Genomic DNA, 22,503 nt, shown 5'->3' with positions numbered 1-22,503 from the left:
CTGAAGCACCCAAGCGCCCCAGGATTAATTTTAGTTTTTAGGGCTTTTAGGGTCTTGCAAAAGAAAAAAAAACTCTTTCACTTTCTTTAAAAGCCCTTGGGCCTCTTCGGCAGTGTCGAGTACTCCTGCGCAGGCGCCTTGCTTCTCTCCCCACTCCGCCCCTTAACAGTAGTCTACATGCTGATGACATAATTGGTCCGCGCAACGTATAGGCCTCGGAGCCGGTCGCGCAACCCAAGTCAGTGCTTTTGCGTAGCTGGGCGAGACGCGAAGGGGGTGGGTGGGGCTGTTCTACTACGCATGCGCACCGTGGATGGCGACGGTGCCCTTTTTTTGCCTCTTTACAGAGCCTGGGGGGTTGCTTGAGTGCCCTCCCTCTTCTTCTCCGCCCCTCCCCTTCCTTCCCCCCGCCCTCGGCCCAGCGGGACTTCTAACTGACAGTTGTCGCCGGGGCCGTTCCGCGCGCCGCCTCCTCCTGCCCGGGTACCCCGCAGGTAGAGAGGGGGCGGGAGCGGGTGTAAGGGGAGAGGAGGAGGAGCCCCAGCCTCCGCAGCCCAGTGCTGCAGCCCCCTTCGGGGCGGCTAGAGAAGAATCCTCACTTCCTCTTCGTCCCCTCCCAACCCCCTTACGGCCGGCCCGGAGAGGGTGGGGCGCCGAGGCCGCGGCAGCCAGGCCTAGCCTGGCCGGTGAGGAGCAGGCGGGCGGGGCGCGAAGGGGTGAGGCAAAGGAGGGCCTGGCGCGCTCCGCCGCCGGGGGGAGGGGAGAGGAGGGCACCTAGGCTCTCCTCTTCTCTCCCCCCTCCCCAGCGCGCCATGTAACCCCGCCCCGCCGGCTACAAGCTCAGGACCCCCGCGGGTAGCGAGCGGAGCAGGCGGCTGAGAGGAAAGCCCAATGCGGCTGGGGCTGCGGGGCAAGGCCGAGCCCTAAGGAAGCGGCCCGCGCTCACGCGTTCCCCGGCGCCTCGATCGGCGTCTCCACACGGCCCAACGTGGTTCTGCCGGGGCCATGAGCGTGCCCGAGACGCCGGGGGAGATGGAGCCTACCGGGGAGGAGGAGCGGCCGCCACCAGCGACCAAGGAAGAGGACGACGAGGAGGAGATGGCAGTGGCGGTCCCGGCCTCAAGACCGGCTCAAGGGAGGGGTACCTCTTCGCAGGAGGAGGAGGAGGACGACGAAGAGGAGGAGGAAGAGGCGATGGTGGTCGGGGGCGGTGGCTGCAAGGAGCAGGACCTGACCTATGAGCTGCAGCAGGGCTACCGCATCCTGGGCGAGTTCCTGCAGGAGAAGCACCGGGGCCTCACTGCCCCCTTCCTGCAGCCCTTGGGGGGCGTTGCCTTCGGGGAGGCTGAGGTGGCTGAGGGGCCGCGCAGCGGGGGCCGGGGCGGTCGCGCCCTCCCGCAGCAGGTCGGGCAGGGCATGTGTCTGCTGCAGATGGAGGAGAAGTTCGCCGGCGGCCAGTACCGCGGCATCACCGAGTTCGTGGCGGACTTCAGGTTGATGCTGGAGACATGCTACCGCCTGCATGGGGTGGACCATTGGATCTCCAAACAGGGCCAGAAGCTAGAGATGATGCTGGAGCAAAAGTTGGCGCTTCTTTCTCGGTAAGTGAGTCCTGTCCCCAGTGGGACTGATGGAGTGACACAAACATCGTCGCACGTGTCCGAGGATGGGTTGGGCCAGGGGACGGGGGGCGTAGCTGTTACGTGCAGGGTTGGTGCTGCAGAACCCGGGAGGAGGAGCAGGCCTGAGTGGAGGCCCACAAGGGTGTGGTGGGTGTGTGGTGAACGTACTCATTACTCAAATGGAAAGCTGAAAGGGAGTCGAGTCCTGAGCGCAGAAGAACAGGTAAAGTTTGTAGATAGAAAGTAATATGGTACGCATAGGAAGAATTACGGGGGTAGGGTAGAGGGAAAGAAAGTTTTAGTGAGATGGGAGATGGACCCGCCACTTTTAGACAGTTTTAACATGACGTTAGAAAAGGTTTTAGGATGAAGTATCGTTAGAAAAATGTGTTCGGCTTATGTAAAAAGATGGTCGTTTCAAACCGTTTAAAAAATGTATCTTTTTTTCACTACCCATGTCGACCGTCGGAAATTTACGGATTGTGTTTAAATGGTTAATGATTACTCTGGCGTATTCCTGATCTTTTCTCTCAGCTTCATATGAGGAGACCGAATTTTTTTGATAATAGTGGATGCATCAACACAAAATTTTTAAAACGTTTAGACTTTTGTGTTTATTCTACCAGAAATCAGAGTCAATTCAGATGGCACTGTGCTCTTGATATAATCCACACAAATAGCCAGAGTCAATTATTTTTCTTTAGTCAGAGAAAATAATGTAACACAAGAGATACTAAAATAAACATATTTATAAATATATATTTGATGTGAACCAAATTAATTTCTCAGGTGGAAATTCTTCAGGAATAGAAAAATAATTGAATGTTGGAAATGGTAGTTGAAGTGGAATAGTAGTTTGATTCTTTACTAGCTGAGTGAACTTGAACAAGTCACTACCTTTTTGGCTTCAGATAATAGTAGTATCTCATGGGGTTGCTGTAAGATTAAATGAGTTAATAAGTGTAAAGTCAACAGTGTCAGTTCCATAATTAGTCTGATATAATTTGTAACCATTACAATATTAGCAATAGTAGTTGAATAAATGAATATTTTCCTCATTTCCTGGGCCTTATACTAGTGCTTTTATGGAATAGTTTCTGAGAAGTTGTAGGTTTTTGGTCCTTGATTTATTTTATTTTTATTTTATTTTATTATTTTATTTTATTTTATTTATTTTTGAGAGAAAGGAAGAGAGAGAATCTTGAGCAGGAGCCACACTCAATGCAGTGCCTGACGTTGGGCTCGATCCCATTACCCTGGGATCATGACCTGAGCCTAAATTAAGAGTTTAATGCTTAACTGATTGAGCCAACCAGGTACCCCTGGACCTGGATTTATAATGGTATTTTAAAAATAATCTAATATGTCATTGGCTTCCCATACGATGTTTTCAAGACTATCAGTGACTTCTTTCACTGAAAACAATAGTTAACCTAGTGCTTGACTCATTAGAGGGCCTCTATTTAAGGAATTTCTTCTTGAATCCTTTCATAAAATACAATCATTTGGTAATGATTATTCACAGATTTGCTTTTAACACTTTATTTAACGTTATTATACTTGTGTAGTGTGTTTGTTACTATTGTCTCCACAGAGTCATTATAGTTATGACTTACAAAGAAAAACAATCCATTCACACGTCACTTTTTTAAGTGGTAAAATATACTGCAAGTTGATGTCACAGGATTTTAGACTTGGAAGGCACCATAGCATTCATCTAGTCCAAGCAGCCAGATTTACAAATGTGGAAACGGTTTTAGCATGAGATTGCATGAAAGTGCTAAGAAGTAGCATATTGGTTGGATGAATTACAGGTGTTTTCAAAAGTTTATGTGTATAATAAATACTTTTTGAGCCCGACAAAAGAACAAGAAGACTGTTGAACATAAAGTTAATTTCTAAATGCTTAGTTAGAATGATTCCTGGTGGCTAATGCTCAGAATGCTGTATTCCCATATGGTCTAATAGCATCCATACTTAGAAATTAAACTTAAGGGGCCCCTGGGTGGCTCAGTCGGTTAAGTGCCCGACTTTGGTTCAGGTCATTATCTTGCAGTTCATGAGTTCCAGCCCCAGGTTGGACTCTGTGCTGATGGCTAGGAGCCTCAAGCCTGCTTCGGATTCTGTGTCTCCCTCTCTCCCTTTGCCCCTACCCCACTCATACTGTGTGTGTGTGTGTGTGTGTGTGTGTGTGTGTGCGCGCGTGCGCGCGCGCGTCTTAAAAATAAACATTAAAGAAAAATTAAACTTAAGACATTCTCGGCTGACTCCATAGCTCAGGGGTTAGAGCACTGGTCTTGTAAACTTAAGACATTCTGTTGTTTATAAACGTAATGACATAATGTATTTCTGACATTATTAGTTCAAGAGATAAAATTCTTGCATTTTAGTAGCAAAAACTAAAAATATGATGGTCTCAGATGAAGTTTTGAGTCCTTCAATTTTATTGTATTTGATGTAAGTAAACATTTTGTAATTAATTATTAATAAGTTTGCCAGACCACACTTGTAGAATTCATTTCTTTTTCTATAATAGCCTAAAATCTGAGTTATTACTAAATAAATGCTTTGAGTGGGCATAACTTTGAGAAAAGTGTGGGTTATAACTGGTATAAATTAAGATACATAGATGTTCCAGAACAACATTCTGTGAACCTGCCACATGAGTATGATTTTTAGCAGTTGACTCAGATACCTTGTTTGAAAACACATGGTATGTGGTATTTTTGTAATAAAAAAAAAAATCTCTTAGATATTATTTAAGTTTTCTTTTGTCTTATATATATTTGTAAAACATTGAATTCTTTTTTTTAGATTATTGTAAAGAGAACTTTACAGCTGCTCCATATACTGCTGAGCTTTTAGTGAGCAAGAAATGAGATACAGTAAAGAAAATGACACATTATCATGGTAGAGCAGCCCAATAGTTTTAGTACCCTGGACTATGGACACAGTGTTTAATTTGAATCTCAGTCTAAGTCATTTGTACTATCAGAGTATTAGGCTAGATTATTTGTACAGATTAGTATCTGCCAAAGCTAGACATTCAGCTTCCTGAGATCAAAAGATAAGCCCAAGCCTATAAACATAGTTTAGTAGGGAAACAGAGACTTAAAAAGATAACGATTCTATAATGGACATATAGACAGGTACACGGGGAATTTAAGAGGGAGACCTAAATCTGAATGGGAATAAGTGTGGGGATGGCAAGTAAGAGGAAATGAGAAGGGGGAAAGAGATTAGGTAAAAGATAACGTAAAGACATTTATACCTGAACAATTATTGAAGATTGCTGCTGTATATTTTTTGGAGGGCTTCAGGGTGGCATTGTAGAATGCTCAACTATAGTGAATGAAAGGTATGAAATGCAGTGTTTCTGGGAACTACAGGTGCTTCTGTATAGCTACAGTGTGGTCTCCAGAGTAGAGTTTGCACCCCAGCAGGTATGCAGGATGATTGACGGGGGTGAAGGAAGAAAATATTACAATTTCAGTATATTTGTTTTTTTTTTTTAATTCTTTTTAAATCTCTATTTTAGTTTACTTTTTGGTGTATATAATAGCATTGCATGTATAAAGTATAAACTTATAAATATACTTTTATATATAAATATATATTAGTGACATATAACAATTTGTTTTATGTATATATTATTTATGATAGAACTAGGATTAAGATTTAGGATCTAGGATTAAGATTAGGATTAAGATCTAGGATTAAGATTTAGACAACAAATCTATTCTCAAAGTTTTATATATACATATATATATGTGTATATGTATATATATATGTATATATATATAGTGGCTAATATACAATGTGTACAGTGTGCTCTTGGTTTTTGGGGTGGATTCCCGTGGTTTATTGCTTACATACAACACCCACTGCTCATCCCAACAAGTGCCCTCCTCAATGCCCATCACCCATTTTCCCCTCTCCCCCACACTCCCATCAACCCTCAGTTCTCTGTATTTATAAGTCTCTTATGGTTTGCCTCCTCCCTCTCTGTTTGTAACTGTTTTTTTTTTCCCCTTCCCTTCCCTCATGGTCTTCTGTTAAGTTTTTCAAGATCCACTTATGACTGAAAACATGTGATATCTGTCCTTCTCTGACTGACTTATTTCACTCCGCATAGTACATTCTAGTTCCATTGACATTGCTGCAAATGGCATGAATTCTTTCTCATTGCCAAGTAGTATTCCATTGTACATATAAATTGCATCTTTATCCATTCATCAGTTGATGGACATTTAGGCTCTTTCCATAATTTGGCTATTGTTGAAAGTGCTGCTATAAACATTGGGGTACAAGTGCCCCTAGGCATCAGCACTCCTGTATCCTTCGAATAAATTCCTAGTAGTGCCATTGCTGGGTCATAGGTAGTTCTATTTTTAATTTTTTTGAGGAACCTCTACACTGTTTTCCTGAGCGGCTGCACCAGTTTGCATTCCCACCAACAGTGCAAGAGGGTTCCCATTTCTCCACATCCTGTCCAGCATCTACAGTCTCCTGATTTGTTCATTTTAGCCACTTTGACCAGTGTGAGGTGGTATCTCAGTGTGGCTTTGATTTGTATTTCCCTGATGAGGAGTGACGTTGAGCATCTTTTCATGTGTCTGTTGGCCATCTGGATGTCTTCTTTAAAAAAGTGTCTATTTGTGTCTTCTGCCCATTTCTTCACTGGATTGTTTTTCTGGTGTTGAGTTTGGTAAGTTCTTTTGTAGATTTTGGATACTAACCCTTCTTCCGATATGTCATTTGCAAATATCTTTTCCCATTCCATCGGTTGCCTTTTAGTTTTGTTGATTGTTTCCCTTGCAGTGCAGAAGCTTTTTCTCTTCATGAGGTCCCAATAGTTCATTTTTACTTTTAAGTCCCTTGCCTTTGGAGATGTGTCAAGCAAGAAATTGCTGTGACTGAGGTCAAAGAGGTTGTTGCCTGCTTTCTCCTCTAGGGTTTTGATGGTTTCCTGTCTCACATTTAGGTCTTAAATCCATTTTGAGTTTATTTGTGTGAATGGTGTAAGAAAGTGGTCTAGTTTCATTCTTCTGCATGTTGCTGTCCAGTTCTCCCAGCACCATTTGTTAAAGAGACTGTCTTTTTTCCATTGGATATTCTTTCCTGCTTTGTCAAAGATTAGTTGGCCATACATTTGTGGGTCCAATTCTCGGGTTTCTATTCTATTCCATTGGTCTATGTGTCTGTTTTTGTGCCAATACCATACTGTCTTGATGATTATAGCTTTGTAGTAGAGGCTAAAGTCCGGGATTGTGATGCCTCCCGCTTTGGTTTTCTTCTTCAATATTACTTTGGCTATTTGGGGCCTTTTCATACAATACAGATTCCACACAAAGGTTAGGATTGTTCTAGCTTTGAGAATTATGCTGGTGCAACTTTGATTGGGATCTCATTTAATGTGTAGATTGCTTTGGGTAGTATTGACATTTTAACAATACTTATTCTTCCAATCCATGAGCATGGAATGTTCTTGTGTCTTCAGTTCCGTTCATAAGCTTTCTATAGTTTTCAGCATACAGGTCTTTTACATCTTTGGTTAGGTTTATTCCTAGATATTTTATGGTTCTTGATGCAATTGTAAATTGGGTCAGTTTCTTTATTTCTCTTTCTTTTACTTCGTTATTGGTATATAAAAATGCAACCGATTTCTGTACGTTGATTTTGTATCCTGCGACTTTGCTGAATTCATGTATCACTTCTGGGAGTCTTTCGGTGGAGTCTTTCAGGTTTTCCATGTAGAGTATCCTGTCGTCTGCAAAAAGTGAAAGTTTAACTTCTTCTTTGCCAGTTTTGAGGCCTTTTATTTCATTTTGTTGTCTGATTGCAGATGCTAGGACTTCCCTCACTATGTTAAACAACAGTGGTGAGATTGGACATCCCTGTCGTCTTCTTGATCTTAGGGGGAAAGCTCTCAGTTTTTCCCTACTGGGGATGAGATTAGTTGTGGGCTTTTCATAGATGGCGTTTATGATGTTTAAGTATGTTCCTTCTATCCTGACTTTCTTTAGGGTTTTTATTAAGAAAGGATGCTACGTTTTGTCAAATGCTTTTACTGCATCTATCGACAGGATCATGTGGTCTTATTCTTTCTTTTATTAACGTGATGTATCACACTGACTGATATGCGAATATTGAACCAGCCCTGCAGCCCAGGAATGAATCCCACTTGATCATGGTGAATAGTTCTTTTTTTTTTTTTTTTTTTTTTTTTTTTCAACGTTTATTTATTTTTGGGACAGAGAGAGACAGAGCATGAACGGGAGAGGGGCAGAGAGAGAGGGAGACACAGAACCGGAAACAGGCTCCAGGCTCTGAGCCATCAGCCCAGAGCCCGACGCGGGGCTCGAACTCACGGACCGCGAGATCGTGACCTGGCTGAAGTCGGACGCTTAACCGACTGCGCCACCCAGGCGCCCCTGAATAGTTCTTTTTATATGTTGTTGAATTTGATTTGCTAGTATCTTGTGAATTTTTGCATCCATGTTCATCAGGGATATTGGCCTTTAGTTCTCCTTTTTTGTGGAGTCTCTGTCTGGTTTGGGAATCAAGGTAATTCTGGCTTCATAGAATGAGTCCGGAAGTTTTCCTTCTGTTTCTATTTTTTGGAACAGCTTGAGAAGGATAGGTATTAATTCTCCTTTAGATGTCTGGTAGAAATCCTCTGGGAAGCCATCTGGTCTAGGACTTTTATTTATTGGGAGAAATTTGGTAACTGATTGAATTTCTTCACTACTTATGGGTCTGTTCAAATTTTCTATTTCTTCCCGTTTGAGTTTTGGTACCGTGTGGGTGTCTAGGAATTTGTCCATTTCTTCCTGGGTGTCCAGTTGGTTGGCATATAATTTTTCATAGTATTCTCTGATAATTGCTTGTATTTCTGAGGGATTGGTTGTAATAAATTCATTTTCATTTGTGTTTTTATCTATTTGGGTCCACTCTCCTTTTTGAGGTGTCTGGCTAGGAGTTTATCAGTTTTCTTTATTTTTTCAAAAAACCAGCTCTTAGTTTCATTGATCTGTTCTACTGTTTTTTTTGTTGTTGTTGTTGTTGTTTTGATTCTATATTGTTTATTTCTGTTCTGATCTTTATTATTTCTCTTCTTCTGCTGGGTTTGGTGTTTCTTTGCTGTTCTACTTCTAGTTCCTTTAGATGTGCTATTAGATTTTGTTTTGGGGATTTTTCTGTTTTTTGAGATAGGCCTGGATTGCAGTGTATTTTTCTCTTAGGGCTACCTTTGCTGCATCCTAAAGGGTTTACATTGATGTATTTTCATTCCATTTTTTTCCATATATTTTTAAATTTCTTCTTTAATTGCCTGGTTGGCCCATTCATTGTTTAGTCGAATGTCCTTTAACTTCCATGCATTTGGAAGTTTTCCAAATTTTTTCCTGTGGTTGATTTCAAGTTTCATAGCATTGTGATCTGAAAGTATGTTTGATCTCAATTCTTTTGTATTTATTGAGGGCTGTTTTGTGATCTATCTTGGAGAATGTTCCATGTGCACTCCAGAAGAATGTATATTCTGTTGCTTTAGGATGAAAAGTTCTAAATATATCTGTCAAGTCCATCTGGTCCAGTGTATTATTCAGAGCCATTGTTTGTTTATTGATTTTCTGTCTAGATGATCTGTCCATTGTTGTAAGTGGAGTATTAAAGTCCCCTGCAGTTACCACATTCTTACCAGTAAGATTGCTTATGTTTGTGATCAGTTGTTTTATATATTTGGGTGCTTCTGAATTCAGTGCATAAACATTTAGTTAGCTCTTTACAACTGTCACAACTTTACTGTCTTCTAGGGAACTTGAATATAAATGCACTGTATGAGAGTTAGTGACCCAGGGAGCCTTCTGTTTTGCCTGTGCTGAGAAGTGATTGCTTCTGTATGATAAGGAATAGCTGTAGTGGTAGGTAGTAAGATGTTCAGCAGAGCAGTCCTAACTTAGTAAAAATGCTTATCAAAATTGTTGACGTTGGTAAGGCACTGAATGCTATTTTCTTGTAAATAAAAACTTAACCTTTGTGTGTACCTTAGAGAAAATCAAGAAATGGAAAATTATTCTGAGCAAAATATTCTTATTAAAAATTAATTATGATAGTCTGCAGTTCTTTTGGAAATTTAATTTTTTTATTTGGTGCCACTTCAGTTACAAATATAGGCCTTGAAAGTTTTGTTTGTTTGTTGTTTTTATTAGGACTTTTGCAATTCCTGTTGAACTTGCCATCTTGCATTTTGCTAATGAATGCCTTCTTGTTTAATCCTTTGCTTTCACTTTCCCCTCTCCATCTATTTGGTAAATGAAATAGTTTAGATCACTTCATACTTACAACTTTTCTCCTTTCCACTCTATTGTGCTATTACTTAAACTGTTTTCTTTTGAGTCTTCCTTTGGCTGTGTTTTTCATTACAACTGTGGATAATCTCTGAAGTTATGCCTTTAGATCTTCTTAAATCTATTCTTGTATGGCAAGAGCATTTATTTTTTATAACTTTATCAGTAAGACTCTCAAATCAATATTTTGAGCTTTCCCTTTTGTTTTAGTTTCATATTTCTGTCCACAGAACTTTTCCAATGGGTTGTACAACTATTGTATCTGAAAATGTTAAAAACTAAGTTTATTTCTAACCCAGATCTCCTTCTAATTTTTCTGTTTTTCTTTTCAGCTTTCTCATTCTTCTCCGTGGTGTCACTATTGTTTCAATCTGAATATATCAAATTCATCTTTGTTTCTTACACTTTTCATTCAGTACATACACACTATCATCATGTTCATTGCTGAGTTCCTGTTGCTCAGCAAATATTTTGAATGAATGAATAACGGGAATTAATATAATTAGTATTCTTTCTCTACTCTTTCCTACTGATGTAAAACTGTTCTTTCTGCAAAGTCCAAGTCCTTGATGAGAAAGTAATCACACAGTATAGAGCAGTTGAGTAAATATGAATGAAAAAATATCACATGGAAAGCTGGGAAGATGGCAGAGCAGGAGGACCCTAAGTTTGCCTTGTCCCACAGGTACAACTAGGTAACATATCATATCAATGTAAATACCCCAGAAAACTACTGGAAGACTGGCAGAACAAATTCTACAGCTAAAGGTAGAGAACAGGCCACATGAAAGAGGGTAGGAAGGGTGGAGATGCAGTGGGAAGCAAAATCCTGGCCATCGTGGGCAGTAGGAAGTCACAAGTGCGGAAAAGGGCAAGAAACAGAGTATCACCCTGGGGAGTCTGCATGGGAAAGCTGAATCCCTATAACATTTGGCTTTGAAAATGAGAGGGGCTGAATTCGTGGGTTCTTATAACTAACAGAACATGAAGTTTGGAATTTTGAAAATCAGTGGGCTTGGTTCTGGGAGAGCTCAGAGGATGTTAGGAAGCTGAGACCCTCCCTTAAAGAGACACCTTGACAAGTGTAATATTCCCATTATAGGTATTTCAGAATAAGAAGAGAGAGAAAAGGGAGCAGAAAACTTATTTGAAGAAATAGTAGATGTAGACTTCCCTAATGTATTGGGGAAGGGCACAGATATGCAGATCCAGGAGGTACAGAGATCCCCCAACAAAATCAACCCAAGGAGGTCCACACCAAGACAAATAGTAATTAAGGTGGCAAAAATTAGTGACAATTTTTTTTTTAAGTGGCAAGAGAAAAGAGATACAAACAAAGGAAACTTCATGAGTTTGCCTGTCAGCAGATTTTTCAGCAGAAACATTGTAAGCCAGAAGGGAAGGGCATGAAATATTTAAGGTGCTGAAAATGAAAGATCTGCAGCCCAGAATACTGTACCCAGTTAAGACTATCATTCAGAATATAAGGAGAGATAAGAGAGTTTCTCAGACAGAAACTAAAGGAGTTCATGACCACTTAATCAGTCCTACTAGAAATCTTTGAGTGGAAAAGAAAGACTATAAATAAGAGAATGAAGAGTAGGAAACACAAAAGCAGTAAAAATAAGTATATCTGTAAAAATCAGTCAAGAGATTCACAAAATAAGAGGATGTAAAATGACAGTATATACCTAAAACGTAGGGGGAAGAGGAATAAAGAACAGGTTTAAATTTATGAGACCACATATACAGAAGATATTATATGCAAACTGAATGGTAACCACAAATTCAAAAACCAGTAATAGAGATGTAAAGAATAAAGAAAGAAATTTAAGTCTATCACCAAAGAAAGCCAGCAAACCATGAGAGAAAGACAAGGATCAGAGAAAAATTTCAATAACGATTTTGAATGTAAATGGACTAAATACTCTAATCAAAAGGCACAGTGTGACAGAGTAGATAAAAAACAAGACCAATCTATATGCTGCCTACAGGAGAGTCATTTCAGAAGAAAAGATGCCTGCAGATTGAAAGTAGGGGATAGAGAAACATTTATCATGCAAATCGTTGTCAAAACAAAGATAGGATAGCAATATTTATATTGGACAAACTAGACTTTAAAACAAAGACTGTAACAGAGAAGAGAGAAGGATACTATATAATAATCCTACAAGAACATATAACAATTATAAATATTTATGCACCCCACATGGGAGCACCCCAATACATAAAAAAATAACAAATATAACGGAACTCAACAATAATAAAACAACAATAGTAGGGGACTTTAACACCCCACTTACATCAGTGAACAGATCATCTAAACAAAATAAGGAAACTGGCTTTGAATGACACATTGAACCAGATAGATTTAGCAGATACATTCAGAGCACTCCACCCTAAAACAGCAGAATACATATTCTTTTCAAGGGCACATGGAATATTCTCCAGAATAGAGCATATATTAGGCCACAAAACAACTCTCAAGAAATTCAAAAAGATAGAAGTCATATGATGCATATTTTCTGACAATGCTATGAAACTAGAAATCAACCACAATAAAAAATCTGGGAAGACCACAAACACGTGGAGGTTTAATAATATGCTAGTAAACAATGGGGCAACCAGAAATCAAGAAGAAATAAAAAATTACATGGAGACAAAAATAAAAACAAAATGGTCCAGAATCTTTAGGATGCAGAAAAGCAGTTCTAAGAGAGAAATTTATAGCAATACAGGCCTCCTTAAGAAGCAAGACAAATCTCAAACAACCTAACCTTACAGCTAAATGAGATAGAAAAAAGAACAAACAAATCCAAATCCAGCAGAAGGAAGCAAACAGTGAAGATTAGAGCAGAAACAAATGATACAAAACTAAGAAAGCTAGGAGCTTGTTCTTTGAAAAGATCAATAAAATTGATAATCCCCTAGCCAGACTCATCAAACAAACATAAAACAACAACAACAAAAAAAAAAACCCAAAACTCAAAATCACAAATGAGAGAGGAGAAATAACAACCAACACCACAGAAATACAATTACAAGAGAATATTATGAAAAAACTGTATGCCAACAAATTGGACAAACTTAGAAGAAGTGGATAAATTTGTGGAAACATAACTAACCAAATTAGAATCAGGAAGAAATAGAAAGTTTGAATAGACTGAACCGGCAAATAAATTGAATCAGTCACCAAACAACCACCCAAAAACACAAGTCAAAGACCAGATGGCTTCACAGTTGAATTCTACCAAACATCTAAAGAATTAATAGGTATTCTTCTCCAAGTATTTCAAAAAATAAAAAAGGAAGGAAAACTAACAAATTAATTCTGTGAGGCCAGCATTATCCTGATAGCAAAACCAGATAAAGACACCACTACAAGAGAGAACTGCAGGCTATTATCTGTGATGAACATAGATGCAAAAATTCTCAATAAATACTAGCAAACCGAATTAAACAATACGCTCAGAAAGCCATTCACCTACATAAAATAAGAAAAAAAAAATCATTCGCCACAATCAAGTGGAATTTATTTCTTGGTTGCAAGGGTGGTTCAATGTTTCCGAATCACTTAATGTGATACGTCAAAAACATTTGACAAAATACAATATCCATTCACAATAAAAACCCTCAACAAAGTAGGTCCAGAGGGAATATATGTCAACATGATAAAGGCTTTATATGAAAAACCAACAGCTAACCTCATTCTCAGTGGGGAAAAACTGAGAGCTTTTTGGCTAAGGTCAGGGGGAAGACAAGGATGTCCACTCTCAAACTGCTATTCAACATAGTACTGGAAGTCCTATCCACAGCAAGCAGACAACAAAAAGAAAAGGAATCCAAATCGGCAAGGAAGAAGTGAAACTTCCACTATTTGCAGATGAAATGATACTGTATAGGGAAAATCCGAAAGACTCCACCAAAAAAGCTAGAACAAACAGTTCTAACATTTATATGAAATCATGAAAGACCCCAAATAGCCAAAGCACTATTGAAAAAGAAGCAAACCTGGAAGCATCACAATTCTAGACTTCAAGTTATTACAAATCTGTAGTAATCAAAACAGTATGATGCTGTCACAAAAATAAACACACAGATCAGTGGAACAGAATAGAAAACCCAGAAATAAACCTAAACTTTATGGTCAATTAATTTTGACATAACAGGAAAGAATGTCCAATGGGAAAAGGACAGTCTCTTTAACAAATGGTATTGGGAAAACTGGACAGCAACATGCAAAAGAAAGAAGCTGGACCACTTTCTTACACCTATTAAAAAATAAATTCAAAATGGATTAAAGACCTAACTGGGAGACCTGAAACCATCAAAATCCTAGAAGAGAACACAAGTAGTAACTTCTTTGACATCAGCCATAGCAACTTTTTCCTGGATATGTATTGTGAGGCAAGGGAAACAAAAGCAAAAATACACTTTTGGGACTACATAAAAATAAAGAGCATTTGCACAGTGAAGGAAATCAAACTGAAAGGCAAGTCGAACAAAACTGAAAGGCAACCTCTACAGAATGGAAGAAGATACTTGGAAATGACATATCTGATAAAGGGTCAGTATCAAAAATATATAAAGAACTTATGAAACTCAATGCCAAAAAAAAAACAACAACACGCAATTAAAAAATGGGGAAGACATGAACAGACATTTCCCCAAAGAAGAGTACATATGGCCAATAGACACATAAAAGAATGCTCAACATGACTGATCATCAGAGAAATGCAAATCAAAACTATAATGAGATATCCCCTGACACCTGTCAGAATGGCTAAAATCAACAGCACAAGAAACAACAGGTATTGGTGAGGATGTGGAGAAAAAGGAACATTTGTGCATTGTTGGTGGGAATTCACACTGGTGGAGCCACTGTGGAAAACAGTATGGAGGTTCCTCAAAAGTTAAAAATAGAACTACGATTCAGCATTTTCACTATGGGGTGTTTATGCAAAGAATACAAGAACACTAATTCAAAGGGATACATGCACCCTGATGTTTATAGTAACATTATCTACGGTAGCAAATTTTTATCATAGAAACCCAAGTGTCCATCAGCTGATGAATGGATAAAGAATAATGGTATGTATCTACAATGGAATATTATTCAGTCATAAAAACAAAGGAAATCTTGTTATTTGCAGTGACATGGATGCAAGCTAGAGAATATAATGGTAGGCAAAATAAGTCAGAAAAAGACAAATACTATATGATTTCACTTGTGGAATTTAAGAAAAAAAACAAGCAAAAGGAAAAAAAGACAAACCAGGAAACAGACTCTTAACTATAGAGAACAAATTGATGGTTATCAGGGAGGAGGTGAGTGGAAGAATGGGTGAAATAGAGGATGGGGCTTAAGGAGTGTACTTGTGATGAGCACTAGGTGATGTATGGAATTGTTGAATCAGTATTGTATACCTAAAACTAATATAACAGCATATGTTAACTATACTGGAATTCAAATAAAAAAATTAATAAAAATATTTTAGGTTTAAAATAAATCATTTAATTATTTATTTTTGAGAGAGTGTGAATGGGGGAGGGGCAGGGAGAGAGGGAGACAGAAAATCCCGAGCAGGCTTCATGCTGTCAGTGCAAGAAAGATGGAATGCCTGAGACGGATAATTGGTTAAGAGAGATGAGATCAGCAGTTTGTCAGGTATGATGGGTCCCAACTACCTGATATGTGGATAGCTAAAAGGCTGAATTATATTAGTGCAAATGAAGGAATCAAATAAGGGATTGGAGATCTGGATGATGATGGGTTAAAAATGCAAGGGGAATAAGAGTAATAACTGGGAGAATAGTAGGTAAGGAAGATCAAGTAAGAAATAAATTTCATAGTCTAATAAATACCTTTTTTTGTAGGCATGAAGACTTTTTTTCTTAAAACTTTTCTGGATATTCAGTACAGCTGAATATGAGAGTACTTGTTTCCAAACTTTTATGATCTGGCTTCCCAAGCAGAAAATATTTTGAATAGGTACCCCCAATGTATCTATATTTATTTATCAATCATTTAATCATATTCTGTACTATTATATTTTGTATATTGTAAAGTGTTACAATCTAAATACTTAAACATGAGAGATAAGCATATTTTAAAATAAGTGTTAACATTAATGTTACAAAACGTTAGTTTTGGTGAGGGCATTGTGATATTTCATTAGTTTTGAAAACCTTGGTTAATACTTGACTGTAGAACTATTTGAAAGTTTTGTTTTATATTAAATTTATTTTAATACTTGGCTTTAATGACTTTTGTAGTTCAGAGCTCATAAAGATGCATGCATCCAGATGGAATGGCATTGTAAGCTGGGCTGACTATATTAGACAGGCAAAAGTTTTTGTTGAAATAAACCAATGAGAGTTTTGTCTTCCCTAATTTCAAATAGTTGTTCTTGAAGTCTAATAATACTACGGTTCTACTTTGATGGATAATTTTCATTTGCCCATCCAAATCTATTCTCCACTTTTGTGCACTGTGCTGTGTCCCAGGAGGCTGATTTCTAAGGACTGCATCAACTGGTCTGCCTTGTGTTCTGGTTTTTGATTGGGTTCAGTCAATGGGAGGCACTGACAGGAGGACTGGAGAGAGGTCAGGATAGCCTAATGGCTTTCGCTTTGCTGGGCTATATGTCATCAGTAACTGTGCTCCATCATTCTGTGGCCCTCTTCTGTAATTATAGCTTCCTTTGTTCTAGTAATGATCCCATCTTTTTCCCCTTTTGGGTCCAGAGTGATGATAGCTCCCTAGCTAGCCCAAGAGTGCTTCACCATCCCTTACTAATTTCCCTTAACGTTGGCTACGCATTTGTGAATAGTCTTTTCATTAAACATTACATCCGTTTTAGTATTACCTTGCTAGCACTCTGAGGGCTGTAGTCGCATTTAAAAATTTTGACTGAAACTCTTTATTTAGAATATTTTTAAACAGATTAGATAATTTTGTTTCCAAGTTTTAGTTGTACAGATAGAGTTTTTATAGGTGACACATTTCTTTGTTTTGATAGCAACAACGAAAATCACATAATAAGGGAAACTTTCAAACATCTGTTTTTTGGGGGTGGGCAGTGTTAGTGCATGTATTAACCATAAGTAAAGCTTAAATAGCAATTTACTTCTTTATTAATACTTAACTTGAATAATTTGAAACAGAATTAAGCCTCTGAATTCTGAAATTTGGAATGTGTTAACAACACAGAAAAGACCTTTGATGCTTTATGTGAAAAAAAAAAAAAACAAAAAAAACAAAGGGTAACTAAAACTCAATGAGTCCACTATAATTATTGCTTAGCTTTTGCTTATAGTTAGCAATCTGTTATTTTCAAACTATTGCCAGAGTGATTTCATAAACTAATTTTCCTAATAGTACAAAAGCTTGAATTTTGGAAAGGGAGAGTTATTTTAGTGTATGATTTGATTGTTGATTGGTTGTCTGACAATTCTTATTTGGAGGTAAGATTTATTTTTGTCTTATTGCATTTTATTGTCTGATAAATGAAACCCAAGTAGTTAGTAACAATTGTTTGATAGGTATTTTACTCTGGAGAAAATAGATGGCTGCAATTTTTCAACTTGAATTATGTCTGTAAATTTAAAATGAAAAATAGCTTGGCTTGTATCCTTCCATATATCTTGTGTGTGTGTGGTGTGTGTGTGTGTGTGTGTGTGTGTGTGTGTGTGTGTGTGTGGCTCTGAAGTTACATCCATTAAAAAAACAAAATCCTTATTCTCCTGGAGCTTTTATTCTGGTGAGTTGAAAAATTACCAAATAAATAGGTAATTATACAATATAATGTCATGGTAAACAGGAAGGAAAAGAAATGGGTAAGGGAACAGAGTAACAAGGGATCCTTTACCAGTTATGATGGTCAGGGAAGTCCTCTCAGGAAGTCCTCTCAACTGCTGTTGAACAGACATTAGGATAAAGTGATAATGCCTAGCCATACAGATACCTGGGGGAAGAGTGCCTGAAGTGAGGATGAGCTTGATCAAAGGCAAAGCTGATATTGGTGTGACTAAGAATAACAGAGACATTTGTGGCCAGAACACAAAGAGCAATGAGCAAAATGGTATAATATGAGGTCTGGAGTGGTTGATGAGGGTCATATCACACTGGTCTTATAGGCCATCAGAATTTTGGTTTTTATTTTAAGTGTAACTGAAAGGCTTTGGAGGAGACAGAGCAGGGGGATGACATGATCTGATTACCTTTCGAAAGGATGACCTGGGTTGCTGCATGAAGAATAGACTGTAAAGAGATCAGAGTAGAAGCCAGGGTGCCTGTCACAAAGAGATTGCAGTAGTCAGATGAGACTTTGAACTTGTATACAAACACACATGCTACTTGGTGCCATATATATGTTTACATATGCTTATTTATATATGATTGCTTTTGGCTTAAAAGATATATTCAGAATTTTTTTCACATTCAGCAATGTAATGTAGACATCTTTTATAGTGAGTACATACAGACTTCCTTACTCCTTTTGATGGATGGATGTTATTCCATGTTATGGTACACATTATTTAATCCATGTTGTATAAAAGGACATTTATGTTTACAGGTTATTCTTTTTACTTTTTTATTTAAGTTTACCTATTTATTTTGAGAGAGACAGAGACAGCATGAGCAGGGGAGGGGCAAAGAGAGAGGGAGAGAGATAATCCCAAGCAGGCTCTGTGCTGCCAGCTGCAGAGACTGACACAGGGCTTGAACTCACAAACCATGAGATCATGATCTGAGCTGAAACCAAGAGTTAGTCGCTTAACTTACTGAACCACCCAGGGGCCTTGGGGGTTATTCTTTTTAAAAGTACTCTGTGCAAACGTGTGTGTGTGTGTGTGTGTGTGTGTGTGTGTGTGTGTGTATTATTGCTCACAGTTGTGGAGATACGCCTGTAGGGTAAATTTCTAGGAGCATGAAGGGTCAAAGGATATGTGCACGTTAAATTTTAATGATTCTTACCAAATTGACTTATAAAAATGGTGTGCCCATTTTACACATCCAATATTGTATAGAATTATTCTTTTCTTAGATTCTCCCCAACACTGAGGAATATGTCTTTTTAATCTTTACATGTTGATATGAAAGGTACATTACAGTTTTCCTTCTTGTATTTTAATTATGAATGATAACTATCAAAGCATATCCATTTTTATTTCTGATGAGTAGTAAAGGATATTAATTTCTCTTTGAATATTTCTCTAAAGGATAATTTCTGAAAAAATACTGTTTAAAAAGTAGTTTATATAACTTCATCTTTTCTACTTGTAGGACTTCTCTACTTGAAGTTAAAGGGTAAAATTTGGTTGCTGACTTGTTTACGTAACAATTTAGCTGTGTGTCTTACTATTTCCCTCAACTCTCCTTACTCCCAGTGCTCTGCATATACTGTGACCTCTGAGAACTCATGTTTCAGTGCATTAATGTTCTCTTCCATTAGTATTGATGAGGAAGTAATTAAAATTACTTTTATCACCAGTCAGTTTATTAACTTTTGGTCTACATTCCTTATTCCCAGCCCAATTAGCCATCATACAGATCTACGCTATTGTGCATAAAATAATCACAGCCTGAAACAGTGTGGCTACATTAGCCCAAATTCTTCAGGATTAGTTGAAAACTAATTTAAAAGTTCATGACCTACTTAAAGCTAAATCAGTTATGTTATTATCCCCTATAACAAAGAAAATACGTAACAGTGCCATAGTTCAATAGAACCTTGTAGTTGTACCATTCATGGGATCTAGACTAAGATTGTTATAAAAGTTCTTCTAATTTAAAGTAATAAACCACTGTGAACAAAGTCCAAGATGGACAGGCATTTGATTGTATTTCATGCCATTAAGGTTTGTTTTGTTGAACCTTACCCTGTTTTAAGAAAAGCTTGTAGGAAAGCAGGAAAATTTGATTACAGGGTCAACTTTTAACTTACATAGATTCTTATTGAGCGTATGGAATGCTTACCTGGGGTATTGACTTGATTTTGCCATTGTAGAAACAACACCATGTACAAAACCTTCAGAGGCTCTGGAATATTTTGCAAGGTAGAAGAGTAGGTATTTTCCCTGATGCTTTTGGAATTCTCCCTTTTACAGATAAAAGTTCAGAAGTCAGGTTTTAATTTAAACTTTAAAACTTGATAAGATTAATGTTTTTTTCCCCAGTGTAAATTTTTTTTATGTTTGTTTACTTATTTTGAGAGAGAGAGAATGAGTATGCGTGTGCTCACCAGCAGGAAAAGAGCAGAGAGAGAGAGAGAGAGAGAGAGAGAGAGGGACAGAGAGACCCCAGGCATACTGCACACTCAGCGCAGAGCCTGTTGTGGGGCTTGATCTCACAATCGTGAGATCATGGCCTGAGCCAAAATCATGAGTTGAATGCTTAAATGACTGAGCTACCCAGGCATCCCTTCCATTATACATTATTTTAATCAGTTATTTCAAATTCATTAAGGGGATATATGGATAATTAAACTCCTGAGAAACTTTTTCAGCAGTATTTTCAAGTGCTAGTCTAATATTAATAGAACATTATAGAGTAGAGAGACATTTGTGGTGACATTGAAGAGGTAATCTTAATTCCTAGATTCTTATTATAGGTTAGTCAGTTTTCTGAATTTGCACTTATATGTTGTAATACTTCATTTGTTTAGAATTTCTTCAAAGTGTTTATGTACCATGAATTTACTCCCTCAAAATGTTTTTGTAGTATCGTTTATTCTCCTATACCAATGATAAGTAGTATGAAATACATGAAGAAATGTAAAGATGAGCTGCATTTAATTTTGCAAACAATAAACTTTTTTTCCATTAAAGAGATAGTGTTTTAATGCTTAATTTTAGTGCTAAAGATTTATATATTTCTTTTTTTTAATTTTTTTAATGTTTATTTATTTTTGAGAGAGGGAGAGAGACAGAGCATAAGTGGGGGAGGGGCAGAGAGAGAGGGAGACACAGAATCTGAAGCAGGCTCCAGGCTCTGAGCTGCCAGCACAGAGCCCAACGTGGGGCTCGAGCCTGCTGACCACGAGATCATGACCTGAGCTGAAGTTGGACGCCTAACCAACTGAGCCACCCAGGCGACCCAAGATTTATATATTTCTTAAATGTAGGGAAGAGACTATCACTCAGACTGATTTTATGATATGGGTAAGGAAAACTAGAAATTAACATAGGGTGAATAAAAATCTGGAGCATAGGGGCACCTGGGTGGCTCAGTCAGTTAAGCATCTGACTTTGGCTGAGGTCATGATCTTGTGGCTCTTGAGTTCCAGCCCCATATTGGGCTTTCTGCTGTCAGAGAACCCACTTCAGATCCTCTGTCTCCCTCTATTTGTCCTCCCCCTGTGTGCTTGCTCTCTCTCTCTCTCTTTCTCTCAAAAATGAACATCAAAAAAAAAAAAAAATCTGGAGTTTAGTTAGTTAAGTAAGGTTTAACTATATACTTTTTATATAATTAGCAAAAGGGATTATTCTTAAGATGCTGGCTAAGTGGGTTTATTGCTTACCCAGAAGGTTTAACCTTATGAATTGACTTATTCTTCTCCAAGGCACCTGAGAGAAAAGACAACGATAGCAGTCACATCTAGAGGCTATTATGGACTGGAGGATGAGAAGGGAACTGCATGTACCTCAACAAGGCGTCGGTCAACACCACGAAGTTTGGCAGGCTTGACAAGTGGAGTTTTTGAGTCAATAATGGTTCAAGTTTTGAGACAGGAAGAACAGCTGAGAGCAAAGGAAGAAAAAAGGTAAATGTTAAAAAAAAAGTTTCATGTTTAAATTTCTAGGAACTACTTTTAAAAGAGTAGCTTATATAACTTTTGTGTGCCCATGTCAATTTGGGCCCATTTTAGTAGTGATGCAAAATACATGGTCACCAAGTGTATGAATTCATAATGAAATAATCACAGTGAAATTTGTTTAAAAATATAATTTTAAATATTAATCCAAATTACTTTGAAACTATAAAAAATAATTTTGACAAAAGATTTCAGAATGCCTTCTAGATTTCTAGAATTATAAATGGAAATAGAAGTATTATCAAATTTTTTTTTTTTTTAATTTTTTTTTTTTTCCAACGTTTATTTATTTTGGGGACAGAGAGAGACAGAGCATGAACGGGGGAGGGGCAGAGAGAGAGGGAGACACAGAATCGGAAACAGGCTCCAGGCTCTGAGCCATCAGCCCAGAGCCTGACGCGGGGCTCGAACTCACGGGCTGCGAGATCGTGACCTGGCTGAAGTCGGACGCTTAACCGACTGCGCCACCCAGGCGCCCCTCAAATTTTAAATTAAGAGAGTTTTATATAGATTTGTATAGCCTTAGAATAGTTTCACATACATTTAAAATTAAAAGAAATTACAAAGATTATGTAGTTCAAAATGACACATAGGTTTACCTCTGCTAGTTTCTCCATTGGTATTGATTTTCTGGATACTCAGCTTACTCTGGGCTCATCAAGAAAGAATGTTGTGCTTAATTAGTGTTACCTTCTAGGATCTGGGAGCATGGAC

General features: G+C 38.1%; 1 protein-coding gene across 1 annotated transcript in view; it reads left to right on the top strand.

Moving 5' to 3' along the window:
- The first annotated feature begins 298 nt into the window (after positions 1 to 298).
- The window catches only part of KIAA2026 (KIAA2026 ortholog), a 133,160-nt gene continuing 110,955 nt past the window's right edge, over positions 299 to 22,503 (top strand). The window contains exons 1-2 of the mRNA XM_045469237.1: positions 299 to 1,601; positions 21,538 to 21,738. Coding sequence (XP_045325193.1) covers positions 1,006 to 1,601; positions 21,538 to 21,738 — 797 coding nt within the window. The 5' untranslated portion in view covers positions 299 to 1,005. The remainder of the gene's footprint in view (positions 1,602 to 21,537; positions 21,739 to 22,503) is intronic.

This window comes from Leopardus geoffroyi, chromosome D4 (assembly GCF_018350155.1).
Source record: "Leopardus geoffroyi isolate Oge1 chromosome D4, O.geoffroyi_Oge1_pat1.0, whole genome shotgun sequence".
NCBI lineage: Eukaryota > Metazoa > Chordata > Mammalia > Carnivora > Felidae > Leopardus > Leopardus geoffroyi.
The sequence above is the reverse complement of the archived record's forward strand: the minus strand, read 5'-3'. Positions and strand labels throughout refer to the sequence as shown.